This window comes from Dendrobates tinctorius, unplaced genomic scaffold, assembly GCF_039654945.1.
Source record: "Dendrobates tinctorius isolate UK_male_01 unplaced genomic scaffold, ASM3965494v1 ptg000450l, whole genome shotgun sequence".
Taxonomy (NCBI): domain Eukaryota; kingdom Metazoa; phylum Chordata; class Amphibia; order Anura; family Dendrobatidae; genus Dendrobates; species Dendrobates tinctorius.
In genome coordinates, this window is record NW_027362112.1 from 747,159 (window position 1) to 760,760 (window position 13,602).

The following is a 13,602-nucleotide window of genomic DNA, read 5'->3' on the forward strand; positions in this document are numbered from 1 at the left end:
CATGAGGAGGGGAGCAGGGTCAGGCTGACGAGAGGGTGCAGCATGAGGAGGGGAGCAGGGTCAGGGTGACGAGAGGGTGCAGCATGAAGAGGGGAGCAGGGTCAGGGTGACGAGGGGGTGCAGCATGAGGAGGGGAGCAGGGTCAGGGTGACGAGAGGGTGCAGCATGAGCAGGGGAGCAGGGTCAGGGTGGCGAGGGGGTGCAGCATGAGGAGGGGAGCAGGGTCAGGGTGGCGAGGGGGTGTAGCATGAGGAGGGGAGCAGGGTCAGGGTTGCGAGGGGGTGTAGCATGAGGAGGGGAGCAGGGTCAGGGTGACAAGAGGGTGCAGCATGAGGAGGGGAGCAGGGTCAGGGTGACGAGAGGGTGCAGCATGAAGAGGGGAGCAGGGTCAGGGTGACGAGAGGGTGCAGCATTAAGAGGGGAGAAGGGTCAGGGTGGCGAGGGGGTGTAGCATGAGGAGGGGAGCAGGGTCAGGGTGGCGAGGGGGTGCAGCATGAAGAGGGGAGCAGGGTCAGGGTGGCGAGGGGGTGCAGCATGAAGAGGGGAGCAGGGTCAGGGTGGCGAGGGGGTGTAGCATAAAGAGGGTAGCAGGGTCAGGGTGACGAGGGGGGTGCAGCATGAAGAGGGGAGCAGGGTCAGAGTGGCGAGGGGGTGCAGCATGAAGAGGGGAGCAGGGTCAGGGTGGCGAGGGGGTGCAGCATGAAGAGGGGAGCAGGGTCAGGGTGGCGAGGGGGTGCAGCATGAAGAGGGGAGCAGGGTCAGGGTGGCGAGGGGGTGCAGCATGAAGAGGGGAGCAGGGTCACGGTGCCGATGGGGTGCAGCATTAGGAGGGGAGCAGCATGAGGAGGGGAGCAGGGTCAGGGTGACGAGAGGGTGCAGCATGAAGAGGGGAGAAGGGTCATGGTGGCGAGGGGGTGTAGGATAAAGAGGGTAGCAGGGTCAGGGTGACGAGAGGGTGCAGCATGAAGAGGGGAGAAGGGTCAGGGTGGCGAGGGGGTGTAGCATGAGGAGGGGAGCAGGGTAAGGGTGGCGAGGGGGTGCAGCATGAAGAGGGGAGCAGGGTCAGGGTGGCGAGGGGGTGTAGGATAAAGAGGGTAGCAGGGTCAGGGTGGCGAGGGGGTGTAGCATGAGGAGGGGAGCAGGGTCACGGTGCCGATGGGGTGCAGCATTAGGAGGGGAGCAGCATGAGGAGGGGAGCAGGGTCACGGAGACGAGGGGGGAGCCCACAGATTCAGACTTACCTGTCACCCCGAAAGAAGTAGGTGTATCCGGTGGGCTCCCAGAATATGGCCGTGTCGATCCTATCGTAGGGGATGCCGTAGCCCAGGCTGCTCAGCGGCTGCGGATACCCGGGCTCTAGATTCGCCTCTCGGAACAACCAGAACTTATCCCCTGCCGATCAGACGACTACATTCAGATGACCACGCTCCCGCCACCTCCTCCACCTCCTCCCCGCAGACTCACCTTTAAAAAAAACAAACTTCCCATCGTCTCTCTCATATACAGCGCTGATATTGGCCGGGAGTCCTCTCCAGAAATGGCCGATCGGCATGGGATAGTGATCCAACACCCGCTTGTTGCGCAATCTCCAGAACCAGGCGCCCTGCGCAGGGACATGACAGAGGGTGAGGGGCCACCGCCAAACTGGTCTGTCCCCTGTGAGGTCATAGTGTCACGGGGATTGGAGGCACATCACAGGGGCGAGGCCTCATTATAGAGAGCTGGGGACCACGTGATACCGAGCAGGGGGCACCTTACAGCGAGGGGGCGGGCTAGGGGACCACGTGATAGCGAGAGCGAGCAGGGGGCACCTCACAGCGAGGGGGCGGGCTAGGGGGCCACGTGATAGCAAGCAGGGGGCACCTCACAGCGAGGGCGTGGGCTAGGGGGCCACGTGATAGCAAGCAGGGGGCACCTCACAGCGAGGGGGCGGGCTAGGGGGCCACGTGATACCGAGCAGGGGGCACCTCACAGCGAGGGGGCGGGCTAGGGGGCCACGTGATAGCGAGCAGGGGGCACCTCACAGCGAGGGGGCGGTCTAGGGGGCCACGTGATAGCGAGCAGGGGGCACCTCACAGTGAGGGGGCGGGCTAGGGGGCCACGTGATAGCAAGCAGGGGGCACCTCACAGCGAGGGGGCGGGCTAGGGGGCCACGTGATAGCAAGCAGGGGGCACCTCACAGCGAGGGCGCGGGCTAGGGGGCCACGTGATAGCAAGCAGGGGGTACCTCACAGCGAGGGGGCAGGCTAGGGGGCCCACGTGATAGCGAGCAGGGGCACCTCACAGCGAGGGGGTGGGCTAGGGGGCCACGTGATAGCGAGCAGGGGGCACCTCACAGCGAGGGGGCGGGCTAGGGGGCCACGTGATAGCGAGCAGGGGGCACCTCACAGCGAGGGGGCGGGCTAGGGGGCCACGTGATAGCGAGCAGGGGGCACCTCACAGCGAGGGGGCGGGCTAGGGGGCCACGTGATAGCAAGCAGGGGGCACCTCACAGTGAGGGGGCGGGCTAGGGAGCCACGTGATAGCAAGCAGGGGGCACCTCACAGCGAGGGGGCGGGCTAGGGGGCCACGTGATAGCAAGCAGGGGGCACCTCACAGCGAGGGCGCGGGCTAGGGGGCCACGTGATAGCAAGCAGGGGGCACCTCACAGCGAGGGGGCGGGCTAGGGGGCCACGTGATAGCGAGCAGGGGGCACCTCACAGCGAGGAGGCGGTCTAGGGGGCCACGTGATAGCGAGCAGGGGGCACCTCACAGTGAGGGGGCGGGCTAGGGGGCCACGTGATAGCGAGCAGGGGGCACCTCACAGCGAGGGGGCGGGCTAGGGGGCCACGTGATAGCAAGCAGGGGGCACCTCACAGCGAGGGCGCGGGCTAGGGGGCCACGTGATAGCAAGCAGGGGGCACCTCACAGCGAGGGGGCAGGCTAGGGGGCCCACGTGATAGCGAGCAGGGGCACCTCACAGCGAGGGGGTGGGCTAGGGGGCCACGTGATAGCGAGCAGGGGGCACCTCACAGCGAGGGGGCGGGCTAGGGGGCCACGTGATAGCGAGCAGGGGGCACCTCACAGCGAGGGGGCGGGCTAGGGGGCCACGTGATAGCGAGCAGGGGGCACCTCACAGCGAGGGGGCGGGCTAGGGGGCCACGTGATAGCGAGCAGGGGGCACCTCACAGCGAGGGGGCGGGCTAGGGGGCCACGTGATAGCAAGCAGGGGGCACCTCACAGTGAGGGGGCAGGCTAGGGAGCCACGTGATAGCAAGCAGGGGGCACCTCACAGCGAGGGGGCGGGCTAGGGGGCCACGTGATAGCAAGCAGGGGGCACCTCACAGCGAGGGCGCGGGCTAGGGGGCCACGTGATAGCAAGCAGGGGGCACCTCACAGCGAGGGGGCGGGCTAGGGGGCCACGTGATAGCAAGCAGGGGGCACCTCACAGCGAGGAGGCGGGCTAGGGGGCCACGTGATAGCAAGCAGGGGGCACCTCACAGCGAGGGGGCGGGCTAGGGGGCCACGTGATAGCGAGCAGGGGGCACCTCACAGCGAGGGGGCGGGCTAGGGGGCCACGTGATAGCGAGCAGGGGGCACCTCACAGTGAGGGGGCCACATCATAGTGTTGTCAGGACCAGACCAGTTTACCTTGAAGACAAACATCTCCCCTCTCAGGACGGCCACTGCATCAAAGTTTCCCTCACAGATATCGGGCCCGTACTGGTCCGGCCTTCTAGGAGGGGCATTTCCAGGCCGCTCTGGCTTCCCTCCCGATGGTATTTTTGGGGGTCTCCTGTCAGGGCGGCCAGGAGTGGGAATCGGCGGGGTGCTTGGGGTATCACCGCCTGGGCCTCCTGCGCAGACAAGAGTAAGAGACACTGCCTGTGAGCGGCCCGAGGGGAGTGACGGGTGAGCAGGAGCCTGCGGGATTATGGGAGAGGGCAATAGGGTGAGATGCAGGAACACCAATGGGGCGAGGAGGGTGCGACGGGAACAGGGATCCTCACCGTACAGCTGCTGGATTCCACGTCTGTCGTCCTCAGGCAGCTGGAAGTTCTCTGTGTCCATCCACTGGTAGAACGGCGCCATGATGGCAGTGGGGTTATTAGAGTGCTCCAGGCCCAGCGAGTGTCCGAGCTCATGGACGGCCACCAGGAAGAGGTGATTCCCTGTGAAGGACAGAGGTTACCCCAGCGAGCTCAGGAGCCGCTCGCCCATCCCGGTCCCTGCACCGGCCTCTCGCCCATCCCAGGGCACCAACACCAGACGCTCGCCCATCCCGGTCCCCGCACCGGCCTCTCGCCCATCCCAGGGCCCCAACACCAGCCGCTCACCCATCTCAGGGCCCCAACACTAGCCGTTCGCCCATACCGGTCCCCGCACCGGCCTCTCGCCCATCCCAGGGCCCCAACACCAGCCGCTCGCCCATCCCAGGGCCCCAACACCAGCCGCTCGCCCATCCCAGGGCCCCAACACCAGCCGCTCGCCCATCCCAGGGCCCCAACACCAGCCGCTCGCCCATCCCAGGGCCCCAACACCAGCCGCTCGCCCATCCCAGGGCCCCAACACCAGCCAATCGCCCATCCCAGGTCCCCAACACCAGCCGCTCGCCCATCCCAGGGCCCCAACACCAGCCTCTCGCCGATCCCAGGGCCCCAACACCAGCCGCTCGCCCATCCCAGGGCCCCAACACCAGCCGCTCGCCCATCCCAGGGCCCCAACACCAGCCGCTCGCCCATCCCAGGGCCCCAACACCAGCCGCTCGCCCATCCCAGGGCCCCAACACCAGCCGCTCGCCCATCCCAGGGCCTCAACACCAGCCGCTCGCCCATCCCAGGGTCCCAACACCAGCCGCTCGCCCATCCCAGGGCCTCAACACCAGCCGCTCGCCCATCCCAGGGTCCCAACACCAGCCGCTCGCCCATCCCAGGGCCCCGCATCGGCCTCTCGCCCATCCCAGGGCCCCAACACCAGCCACTCGCCCATCCCAGGGCCCCAACACCAGCCACTCGCCCATCCCAGGGCCCCAACACCAGCCACTCGCCCATCCCAGGGCCCCAACACCAGCCGCTCGCCCATCCCGGTCCCCGCACCGGCCTCTCGCCCATCCCAGGTCCCCAACACCAGCCGCTCGCCCATCCCGGGGCTCCCAAAATGGTGGCTCTCCAATGCCGGGGCCCCCACACCAGCCGCTCGCATATCCCAGGCATTGCTACTCCTAGACCCCTCGTGGCCACAGCCTCCAGCTACACGACCCCACAGAGACGCCCAGCCATAAAGCTGCTACTCGATGCCTCACATGAATCTGGTCCTTACCTGACAGGTCGCTGTTGTCCACGGTCCAAGGTTCTTCTAAGTCAAAATGTGCGTCACCACCCATGCCCGGACCAGGGAAGTAGGCGTGGGCCAGGAACCCACCAGGACCATCAAAGGGAGAGCTGTCACCATGGAAACCAGAGGCAAAGAGGATGAGGATGTCGGCACCAGCCTGGCGCTGAAGTAAGCTCTCATATGGGACTTCTGAGAAGGTGAGCGGCGTCACCCCCGACCACACAGCGAAGGCTCTCCGCACAGCGTCCTGCGAGTTATACACACCGAGCCGGGCCGAGTGGTTCTGTATACTGCGGGGAGGGGGATGTCACCATGGAAACACACAGGCCCCCCCTCCCCCACAGTTCTCACCCCCACATGCCCCGACGTCACTATTCTGCTGTTATATCTCATCCTCCAGAGCTGCAGTCACTATTCTGCTGTTACATCGTGTCTTATCCTCCAGTCACCTCCAGAGCTGCAGTCACTATTCTGCTATTACATCAGGTCTTATCCTCCAATCACCTCCAGAGCTGCAGTCACTATTCTGCTGTTACAACATGTCTTATCCTCCAGAGCTGCACTCACTATTCTGCTGTTACATTGTGTCTTATCTTAGTCATCTCCAGAGCTGCAGTCACTATTCTGCTGTTACATTGTGTCTTATCTTAGTCACCTCCAGAGCTGCAGTCACTATTCTACTGTCACATCGTGTCTTATCCTCCAGAGCTGCGGTCTCTATTCTCCTGTTACATCGTCTTATCCTCCACCCACCTCCAGAGCTGCACTCACTATTCTGTTGTTACATTGTGTATTATCCTCCAGAGCTGCAGTCACTATTCTGCTGTTACATCGTGTCTTATCTTAGTCACCTCCAGTCACTATTCTGCTGTTACATCATGTCTTATCCTCCAGAGCTGCAGTCACTATTCTGCTGTTACATCATGTCTTATCCTCCAGAGCTGCAGTCACTATTCTGCTGTTACATCATGTCTTATCCTCCAGAGCTGCAGTCACTATTCTGCTGTTACATCGGGTCTTATCCTCCAGAGCTGCAGTCACTATTCTGCTGGTGAACTGTGTGGAGGATGAGAGCTGCTGTGCTTGGCTCTGCAGTGATCCGCGGTGGTCACCTGTACGTCAGCTGGAGCTGGCTCCACTTGCGCCCGGTGTGGGCGTACCGCTTCCTGCGCATGCTGAACTTGGTTCTGCTCCCCAGCTGGTCGGGGACCCCGCAGCGCGGCTTCTGCATCCACCTGGCAACAAATGGCAGCCATGTCAGCAGGGTCAGGCAGTGCGAGCAGATTCCACAATACTATTACACAGATGAGACCTGATGGGGCCGCTGTACTTACTGTGAAAGCCATATCAAATATGGTGGTATAATCAGCCCAAGGTGAACAGGACCTGCCCCAGCAATGGCCTCCAGGTGAGGGATATTTCAGGGCCGTAGCTCCATCGCCAGGACGCGGGGGAGGAGGCCGTCACCGGCGCCAGGACACGGGGGAGAGGAGGCCGTCACCTGCCACCAAAGCTCTAAAGGCTGGTGGTAAGAACCCTCCAGTGAGTGCAGGTGAATTGGTCTCGGTTTGCAGTTAGGCGAGTACCATGATCAGGGCGTCCCTAGAGCTGAACTCCAGGGCGCCCCCAGAGCTCAAGCTCAACTCCAGGGCGTCCCCAGAGCTGAACTCCAGGGCGACCCCAGAGCTGAACTCCAGGGCGTCCCCAGAGCTGAACTCCAGGGCGTCCCCAGAGCTGAACTCCAGGGCGTCCCCAGAGCTGAACTCCAGGGCGTCCCCAGAGCTGAACTCCAGGGCGTCCCCAGAGCTGAACTCCAGGGCGTCCCCAGAGCTGAACTCCAGGGCGTCCCCAGAGCTCAAGCTCAACTCCAGGGCGTCGCCAGAGCTCAAGCTCAACTCCAGGGCGTCGCCAGAGCTGAACTCCAGGGCGTCGCCAGAGCTCAAGCTCAACTCCAGGGCGCCGCCAGAGCTGAACTCCAGGGCGTCCCCAGAGCTCAAGCTGAACTCCAGGGCGCCGCCAGAGCTCAACTCCAGGGCGCCGCCAGAGCTCAACTCCAGGGCGCCGCCAGAGCTCAACTCCAGGGCGCCGCCAGAGCTCAACTCCAGGGCGCCGCCAGAGCTCAACTCCAGGGCGCCGCCAGAGCTCAACTCCAGGGCGCCGCCAGAGCTCAACTCCAGGGCGCCGCCAGAGCTCAACTCCAGGGCGCCGCCAGAGCTCAACTCCAGGGCGCCGCCAGAGCTCAACTCCAGGGCGCCGCCAGAGCTCAACTCCAGGGCGCCGCCAGAGCTCAACTCCAGGGCGTCGCCAGAGCTCAAGCTCAACTCCAGGGCGTCGCCAGAGCTGAACTCCAGGGCGTCGCCAGAGCTCAAGCTCAACTCCAGGGCGTCGCCAGAGCTGAACTCCAGGGCGTCCCCAGAGCTCAAGCTGAACTCCAGGGCGTCCCCAGAGCTCAAGCTGAACTCCAGGGCGCCGCCAGAGCTGAACTCCAGGGCGCCGCCAGAGCTGAACTCCAGGGCGCCGCCAGAGCTGAACTCCAGGGCGCCGCCAGAGCTGAACTCCAGGGCGCCGCCAGAGCTGAACTCCAGGGCGCCGCCAGAGCTGAACTCCAGGGCGCCGCCAGAGCTGAACTCCAGGGCGCCGCCAGAGCTGAACTCCAGGGCGCCGCCAGAGCTGAACTCCAGGGCGACCCCAGTGCTGAACTCCAGGGCGACCCCAGTGCTGAACTCCAGGGCGACCCCAGTGCTGAACTCCAGGGCGACCCCAGAGCTGAACTCCAGGGCGACCCCAGAGCTGAACTCCAGGGCGACCCCAGAGCTGAACTCCAGGGCGACCCCAGAGCTGAACTCCAGGGCGACCCCAGAGCTGAACTCCAGGGCGACCCCAGTGCTGAACTCCAGGGCGACCCCAGTGCTGAACTCCAGGGCGACCCCAGTGCTGAACTCCAGGGCGACCCCAGAGCTTAACTCCAGGGCGACCCCAGAGCTGAACTCCAGGGCGACCCCAGAGCTGAACTCCAGGGCGACCCCAGAGCTGAACTCCAGGGCGACCCCAGAGCTGAACTCCAGGGCGACCCCAGAGCTGAACTCCAGGGCGACCCCAGTGCTGAACTCCAGGGCGACCCCAGTGCTGAACTCCAGGGCGACCCCAGTGCTGAACTCCAGGGCGACCCCAGAGCTGAACTCCAGGGCGACCCCAGAGCTGAACTCCAGGGCGACCCCAGAGCTGAACTCCAGGGCGACCCCAGAGCTGAACTCCAGGGCGACCCCAGAGCTGAACTCCAGGGCGACCCCAGAGCTGAACTCCAGGGCGACCCCAGAGCTGAACTCCAGGGCGACCCCAGAGCTGAACTCCAGGGCGACCCCAGAGCTGAACTCCAGGGCGACCCCAGAGCTGAACTCCAGGGCGACCCCAGAGCTGAACTCCAGGGCGACCCCAGAGCTGAACTCCAGGGCGACCCCAGAGCTCAAGCTCAACTCCAGGGCGTCGCCAGAGCTGAACTCCAGGGCGTCGTCAGAGCTCAAGCTGAACTCCAGGGCGTCGCCAGAGCTGAACTCCAGGGCGTCCCCTGAGCTCAAGCTGAACTCCAGGGCGTCGCCAGAGCTGAACTCCAGGGCGTCCCGAGCTCAAGCTGAACTCCAGGGCGTCGCCAGAGCTGAACTCCAGGGCGTCGTCAGAGCTGAACTCCAGGGCGTCGTCAGAGCTGAACTCCAGGGCGTCCCCTGAGCTCAAGCTGAACTCCAGGGCGTCGCCAGAGCTGAACTCCAGGGCGTCCCCTGAGCTCAAGCTGAACTCCAGGGCGTCGCCAGAGCTGAACTCCAGGGCGTCCCCTGAGCTCAAGCTGAACTCCAGGGCGTCGCCAGAGCTGAACTCCAGGGCGTCGCCAGAGCTGAACTCCAGGGCGTCGCCAGAGCTCAAGCTGAACTCCAGGGCGCCCCCAGAGCTCAAGCTGAACTCCAGGGCGCCCCCAGAGCTGAACTCCAGGGCGCCCCCAGAGCTGAACTCCAGGGCGCCCCCAGAGCTGAACTCCAGGGCGCCCCCAGAGCTGAACTCCAGGGCGCCCCCAGAGCTGAACTCCAGGGCGTCCCCAGAGCTGAACTCCAGGGCGTCCCCAGAGCACAAGAAAATGATAAAAACAACAACAGAACAAAACTGGAACTTTTCTATTGATCAATGGAGTCTGGAAGACGAGAACGCTTCTGGTTAAAAGAGCTCGCCCCGGTCTGCGGAGGGGGCTCGGCCCGGTCTGCGGCGGGGGCTCGGCACGGTCTGCGGAGGGGGCTCGGCCCGGTCTGCGGAGGGGGCTCGGCCCGGTCTGCGGTGGGGGCTCGGCCCGGTCTGCGGAGGGGGCTCGGCCCGGTCTGCGGAGGGGGCTCGGCCCGGTCTACGGTGGGGGCTCGGCCCGGTCTGCGGAGGGGGCTCGGCCCGGTCTGCGGAGGGGGCTCGGCCCGGTCTGCGGAGGGGGCTCGGCCCGGTCTGTGGCTGCGCTGTTCTCTCGAAGCAGGTAGATGGTGGAGGGAAGGCGGCGTCTGTACCTGGAGGCTCTGATTTGGCTTTATCACGCTGTGTCACATGACTAAGGATTAAAGTGTGAAGTGACATGACTTAGTATTGTTACAGTTCATGTCCTCGTCCTCCTGAAGTGGCAATTTGCATATTTAATTTCCCAGAGGAACACTGCACAGCCTATAAGTCTCCTCACACTGGCAAACAAGAATAATGGCGTCCCCTGAGCTCAAGCTGAACTCCAGGGCGTCGCCAGAGCTGAACTCCAGGGCGTCCCCTGAGCTCAAGCTGAACTCCAGGGCGTCGCCAGAGCTGAACTCCAGGGCGTCGCCAGAGCTGAACTCCACGGCGTCGCCAGAGCTCAAGCTGAACTCCAGGGCGCCCCCAGAGCTCAAGCTGAACTCCAGGGCGCCCCCAGAGCTGAACTCCAGGGCGTCCCCAGAGCTGAACTCCAGGGCGTCCCCAGAGCTGAACTCCAGGGCGCCCCCAGAGCTGAACTCCAGGGCGTCCCCAGAGCTGAACTCCAGGGCGTCCCCAGAGCACAAGAAAATGATAAAAACAACAACAGAACAAAACTGGAACTTTTCTATTGATCAATGGAGTCTGGAAGACGAGAACGCTTCTGGTTAAAAGAGCTCGTCCCGGTCTGCGGAGGGGGCTCGGCCCGGTCTGCGGCGGGGGCTCGGCACGGTCTGCGGAGGGGGCTCGGCCCGGTCTGCGGAGGGGGCTCGGCCCGGTCTGCGGAGGGGGCTCGGCCCGGTCTACGGTGGGGGCTCGGCCCGGTCTACGGAGGGGGCTCGGCCCGGTCTGCGGAGGGGGCTCGGCCCGGTCTACGGTGGGGGCTCGGCCCGGTCTACGGAGGGGGCTCGGCCCGGTCTGCGGAGGGGGCTCGGCCCGGTCTGTGGCTGCGCTGTTCTCTCGAAGCAGGTAGATGGTGGAGGGAAGGCGGCGTCTGTACCTGGAGGCTCTGATTTGGCTTTATCACGCTGTGTCACATGACTAAGGATTAAAGTGTGAAGTGACATGACTTAGTATTGTTACAGTTCATGTCCTCGTCCTCCTGAAGTGGCAATTTGCATATTTAATTTCCCAGAGGAACACTGCACAGCCTATAAGTCTCCTCACACTGGCAAACAAGAATAATGGTGATCTGGAGGCCATTGCCTGTGAGGACTGTCAAACTGCCAGAATATGGTGAATAGCCATACATCACCAGGGCAGTGAGGCACGATGGCAGAGGTGGGGTAGGGTCACAACGGCCGAGGAGACGGGGGGGGAGGCAGAGGGGAGCTTTTCTAGTAGTACACAGTACTGTGGGGGGCTCTCTGATAGTATACTTATGGCAGAGGGCTGTCTGGTAGTACACGGTGTCGGCGTGGGGGGCTCTCTGGTAGTACACAGTGTCGGCGTGGGGGGCTATCTGGTAGTACACGGTGTCGGTGTGGGAGGCTCTCCGGTAGTACACGGTGTCAGGGGCTCTCTGGTGGTACACGGTATCGGTGTGGGCGGCTCTCTGGTAGTACACGGTGTCGGTGTGGGCGGGTCTCTGGTAGTACACGGTGTCGGTGTGGGGGGCTCTCTGGTAGTATACGGTGTCGGTGTGGGGGGCTCTCTGGTAGTACACGGTGTCGGTGTGGGGGGCTCTCTGGTAGTATACGGTGACGGTGTGGGGGGCTCTCTGGTAGTACACGGTGTCGGTGTGGGGGGCTCTCTGGTAGTATACGGTGTCGGTGTGGGGGGCTCTCTGGTAGTATACGGTGTCGGTGTGGGGGGCTCTCTGGTAGTATACGGTGTCGGTGTGGGGGGCTCTCTGGTAGTACACGGTGTCGGTGTGGGCGGCTCTCTGGTAGTATACGGTGTGGGGGGCTTCCTACTCTCTGGTGCTGGCATCCAGCTCTCCGGTCACCGGGATCCCGTAGAAGCGCTGCATCTCGGCAATGGCGGCGGTCAGGCTGTGTGCAGAGCGCAGGGTGGACATCTGGCGGCTGGCCGGGGGCAGGTAGCCGTAGAGCCGCAGCCAGGCCTGGGGAGAGAGAGCACAGGTCACACAGCCGCCGCCCTCGTGGTCACACAGCCCCTCCCCCCGCGGTCACACAGCCGCCGCCCTCGTGGTCACACAGCCCCTCCCCCCCGCGGTCACACAGCCGCCGCCCTCGTGGTCACACAGCCCCTCCCCCCCCTGCGGTCACACAGCCCCTCCCTCCCCCGCGGTCACACAGCTCCTCCCTCCCCCCGCGGTCACACAGCTCCTCCCTCCCCCCGCGGTCACACAGCCCCTCCCTCCCCCCGCGGTCACACAGCCCCTCCCTCCCCCCGCGGTCACACAGCCCCTCCCTCCCCCGCGGTCACACAGCCCCTCCCCCCCCTGCGGTCACACAGCCCCTCCCCCCCCTGCGGTCACACAGCCCCTCCCTCCCCCGCGGTCACACAGCCCCTCCCTCCCCCGCGGTCACACAGCCCCTCCCTCCCCCGCGGTCACACAGCCCCTCCCTCCCCCGCGGTCACACTGCCCCTTCCTCCCCCGCGGTCACACTGCCCCTCCCTCCCCCGCGGTCACACTGCCCCTCCCTCCCCCGCGGTCACACAGCCCCTCCCCCCCCTGCGGTCACACAGCCCCTCCCTCCCCCGCGGTCACACAGCCCCTCCCTCCCCCGCGGTCACACAGCCCCTCCCTCCCCCGCGGTCACACAGCCCCTCCCTCCCCCGCGGTCACACTGCCCCTCCCTCCCCCGCGGTCACACAGCTCCTCCCTCCCCCGCGGTCACACAGCCCCTCCCTCCCCCGCGGTCACACAGCTCCTCCCTCCCCCGCGGTCACACAGCCCCTCCCTCCCCCGCGGTCACACAGCCCCTCCCTCCCCCGCGGTCACACAGCTCCTCCCTCCCCCGCGGTCACACAGCCCCTCCCTCCCCCGCGGTCACACAGCCCCTCCCTCCCCCGCGGTCACACAGCCGCCGCCCCCGGTATACGCACCTCAGCCCGGGCATCGTCCTCGCCGCCGGCCGCGTATCCCTGACAGGAGAGGAGGACGCTGCAGCCCAGCAGCAGCAGCATTCCCGGGGCCCGGCCGGCTCTGCGCCCGCTCGCTGTGGCCCCGCTGTCCGCCATGCCCCGGCCCCGCTCAGTGTCGGGCGGATGATGAGCCGCTCCCGCACTCAGGGCCTCGTCCCTCCATGGAAGTGCCGCGAGCTGCGCGTGCGCACACACCGGCCACGCCCCACCCTCTCCCTGCTGCAGGCGCCGCGCGGTCAAGCTGCTGCCACCTGGCGGTGATCGCGAGAACTGCAGGGAGCTGTCCGCAGCCTGATGCGCAGGAGACGCTGAGCCGGAGCCGGAGCCGCAGCTCCGCAGCTGTGAGGAGAAGCGGGAGAAGACGCGATGGAGGTGGACAGCAGAGACTGAGGGCTCAGCCTCACCGGCGAGAAATACTGATGAGAGCGATCCCATAGAAAATCAGATCCATCGCTCGGAGCAATATTCTTCAGTGGGGGGCGTGTAATGGGGCAGAGCAATGTCCGCCGGAACCGGACTGAGGAAAAATATCACTGCGCCGTGTGAACGGCGTCCGACGTGTCCGCAGCGGGGAAAAGCCAGAGATTCAGGGAGGGAGAATCATAGAGACGGTATAGGAGATACAGACACACGGTATAGGGGTCTATACAAACGAATCCGGCCGACACAGGCACAGCTACAAGCCCAGGGAGGAAAGACTGTGCCAACACTGTGACCAGGAGGATGAGACCCACTTCCTGCTACACTGCTCCAAGTACTCAGCAGTGAGGGACA

At 64.9% G+C, this 13,602-nt stretch overlaps 1 protein-coding gene across 2 annotated transcripts in view; it reads right to left on the minus strand.

The window, feature by feature from the left end:
* MMP15 (matrix metallopeptidase 15) overlaps window positions 1-13,034 on the minus strand; it is a 49,885-nt gene extending 36,851 nt beyond the window's left edge. Inside the window, exons 1-8 of one of the 2 annotated variants that reach the window (XM_073564381.1) lie at window positions 12,790-13,034; window positions 11,691-11,839; window positions 6,426-6,548; window positions 5,299-5,603; window positions 3,990-4,151; window positions 3,631-3,836; window positions 1,465-1,603; window positions 1,242-1,392 (exon numbers count right to left, since the gene is read on the minus strand). In XM_073564381.1, the coding sequence (XP_073420482.1) occupies window positions 1,242-1,392; window positions 1,465-1,603; window positions 3,631-3,836; window positions 3,990-4,151; window positions 5,299-5,603; window positions 6,426-6,548; window positions 11,691-11,839; window positions 12,790-12,924 (1,370 nt within the window). In that variant the 5' untranslated portion in view covers window positions 12,925-13,034. Of the gene's footprint in view, window positions 1-1,241; window positions 1,393-1,464; window positions 1,604-3,630; window positions 3,837-3,989; window positions 4,152-5,298; window positions 5,604-6,425; window positions 6,549-6,647; window positions 6,794-11,690; window positions 11,840-12,789 lie in introns of those variants that run through there. The other variant, XM_073564382.1, reaches the window with a different exon arrangement.
* Window positions 13,035-13,602: the final 568 nt, after the last annotated feature.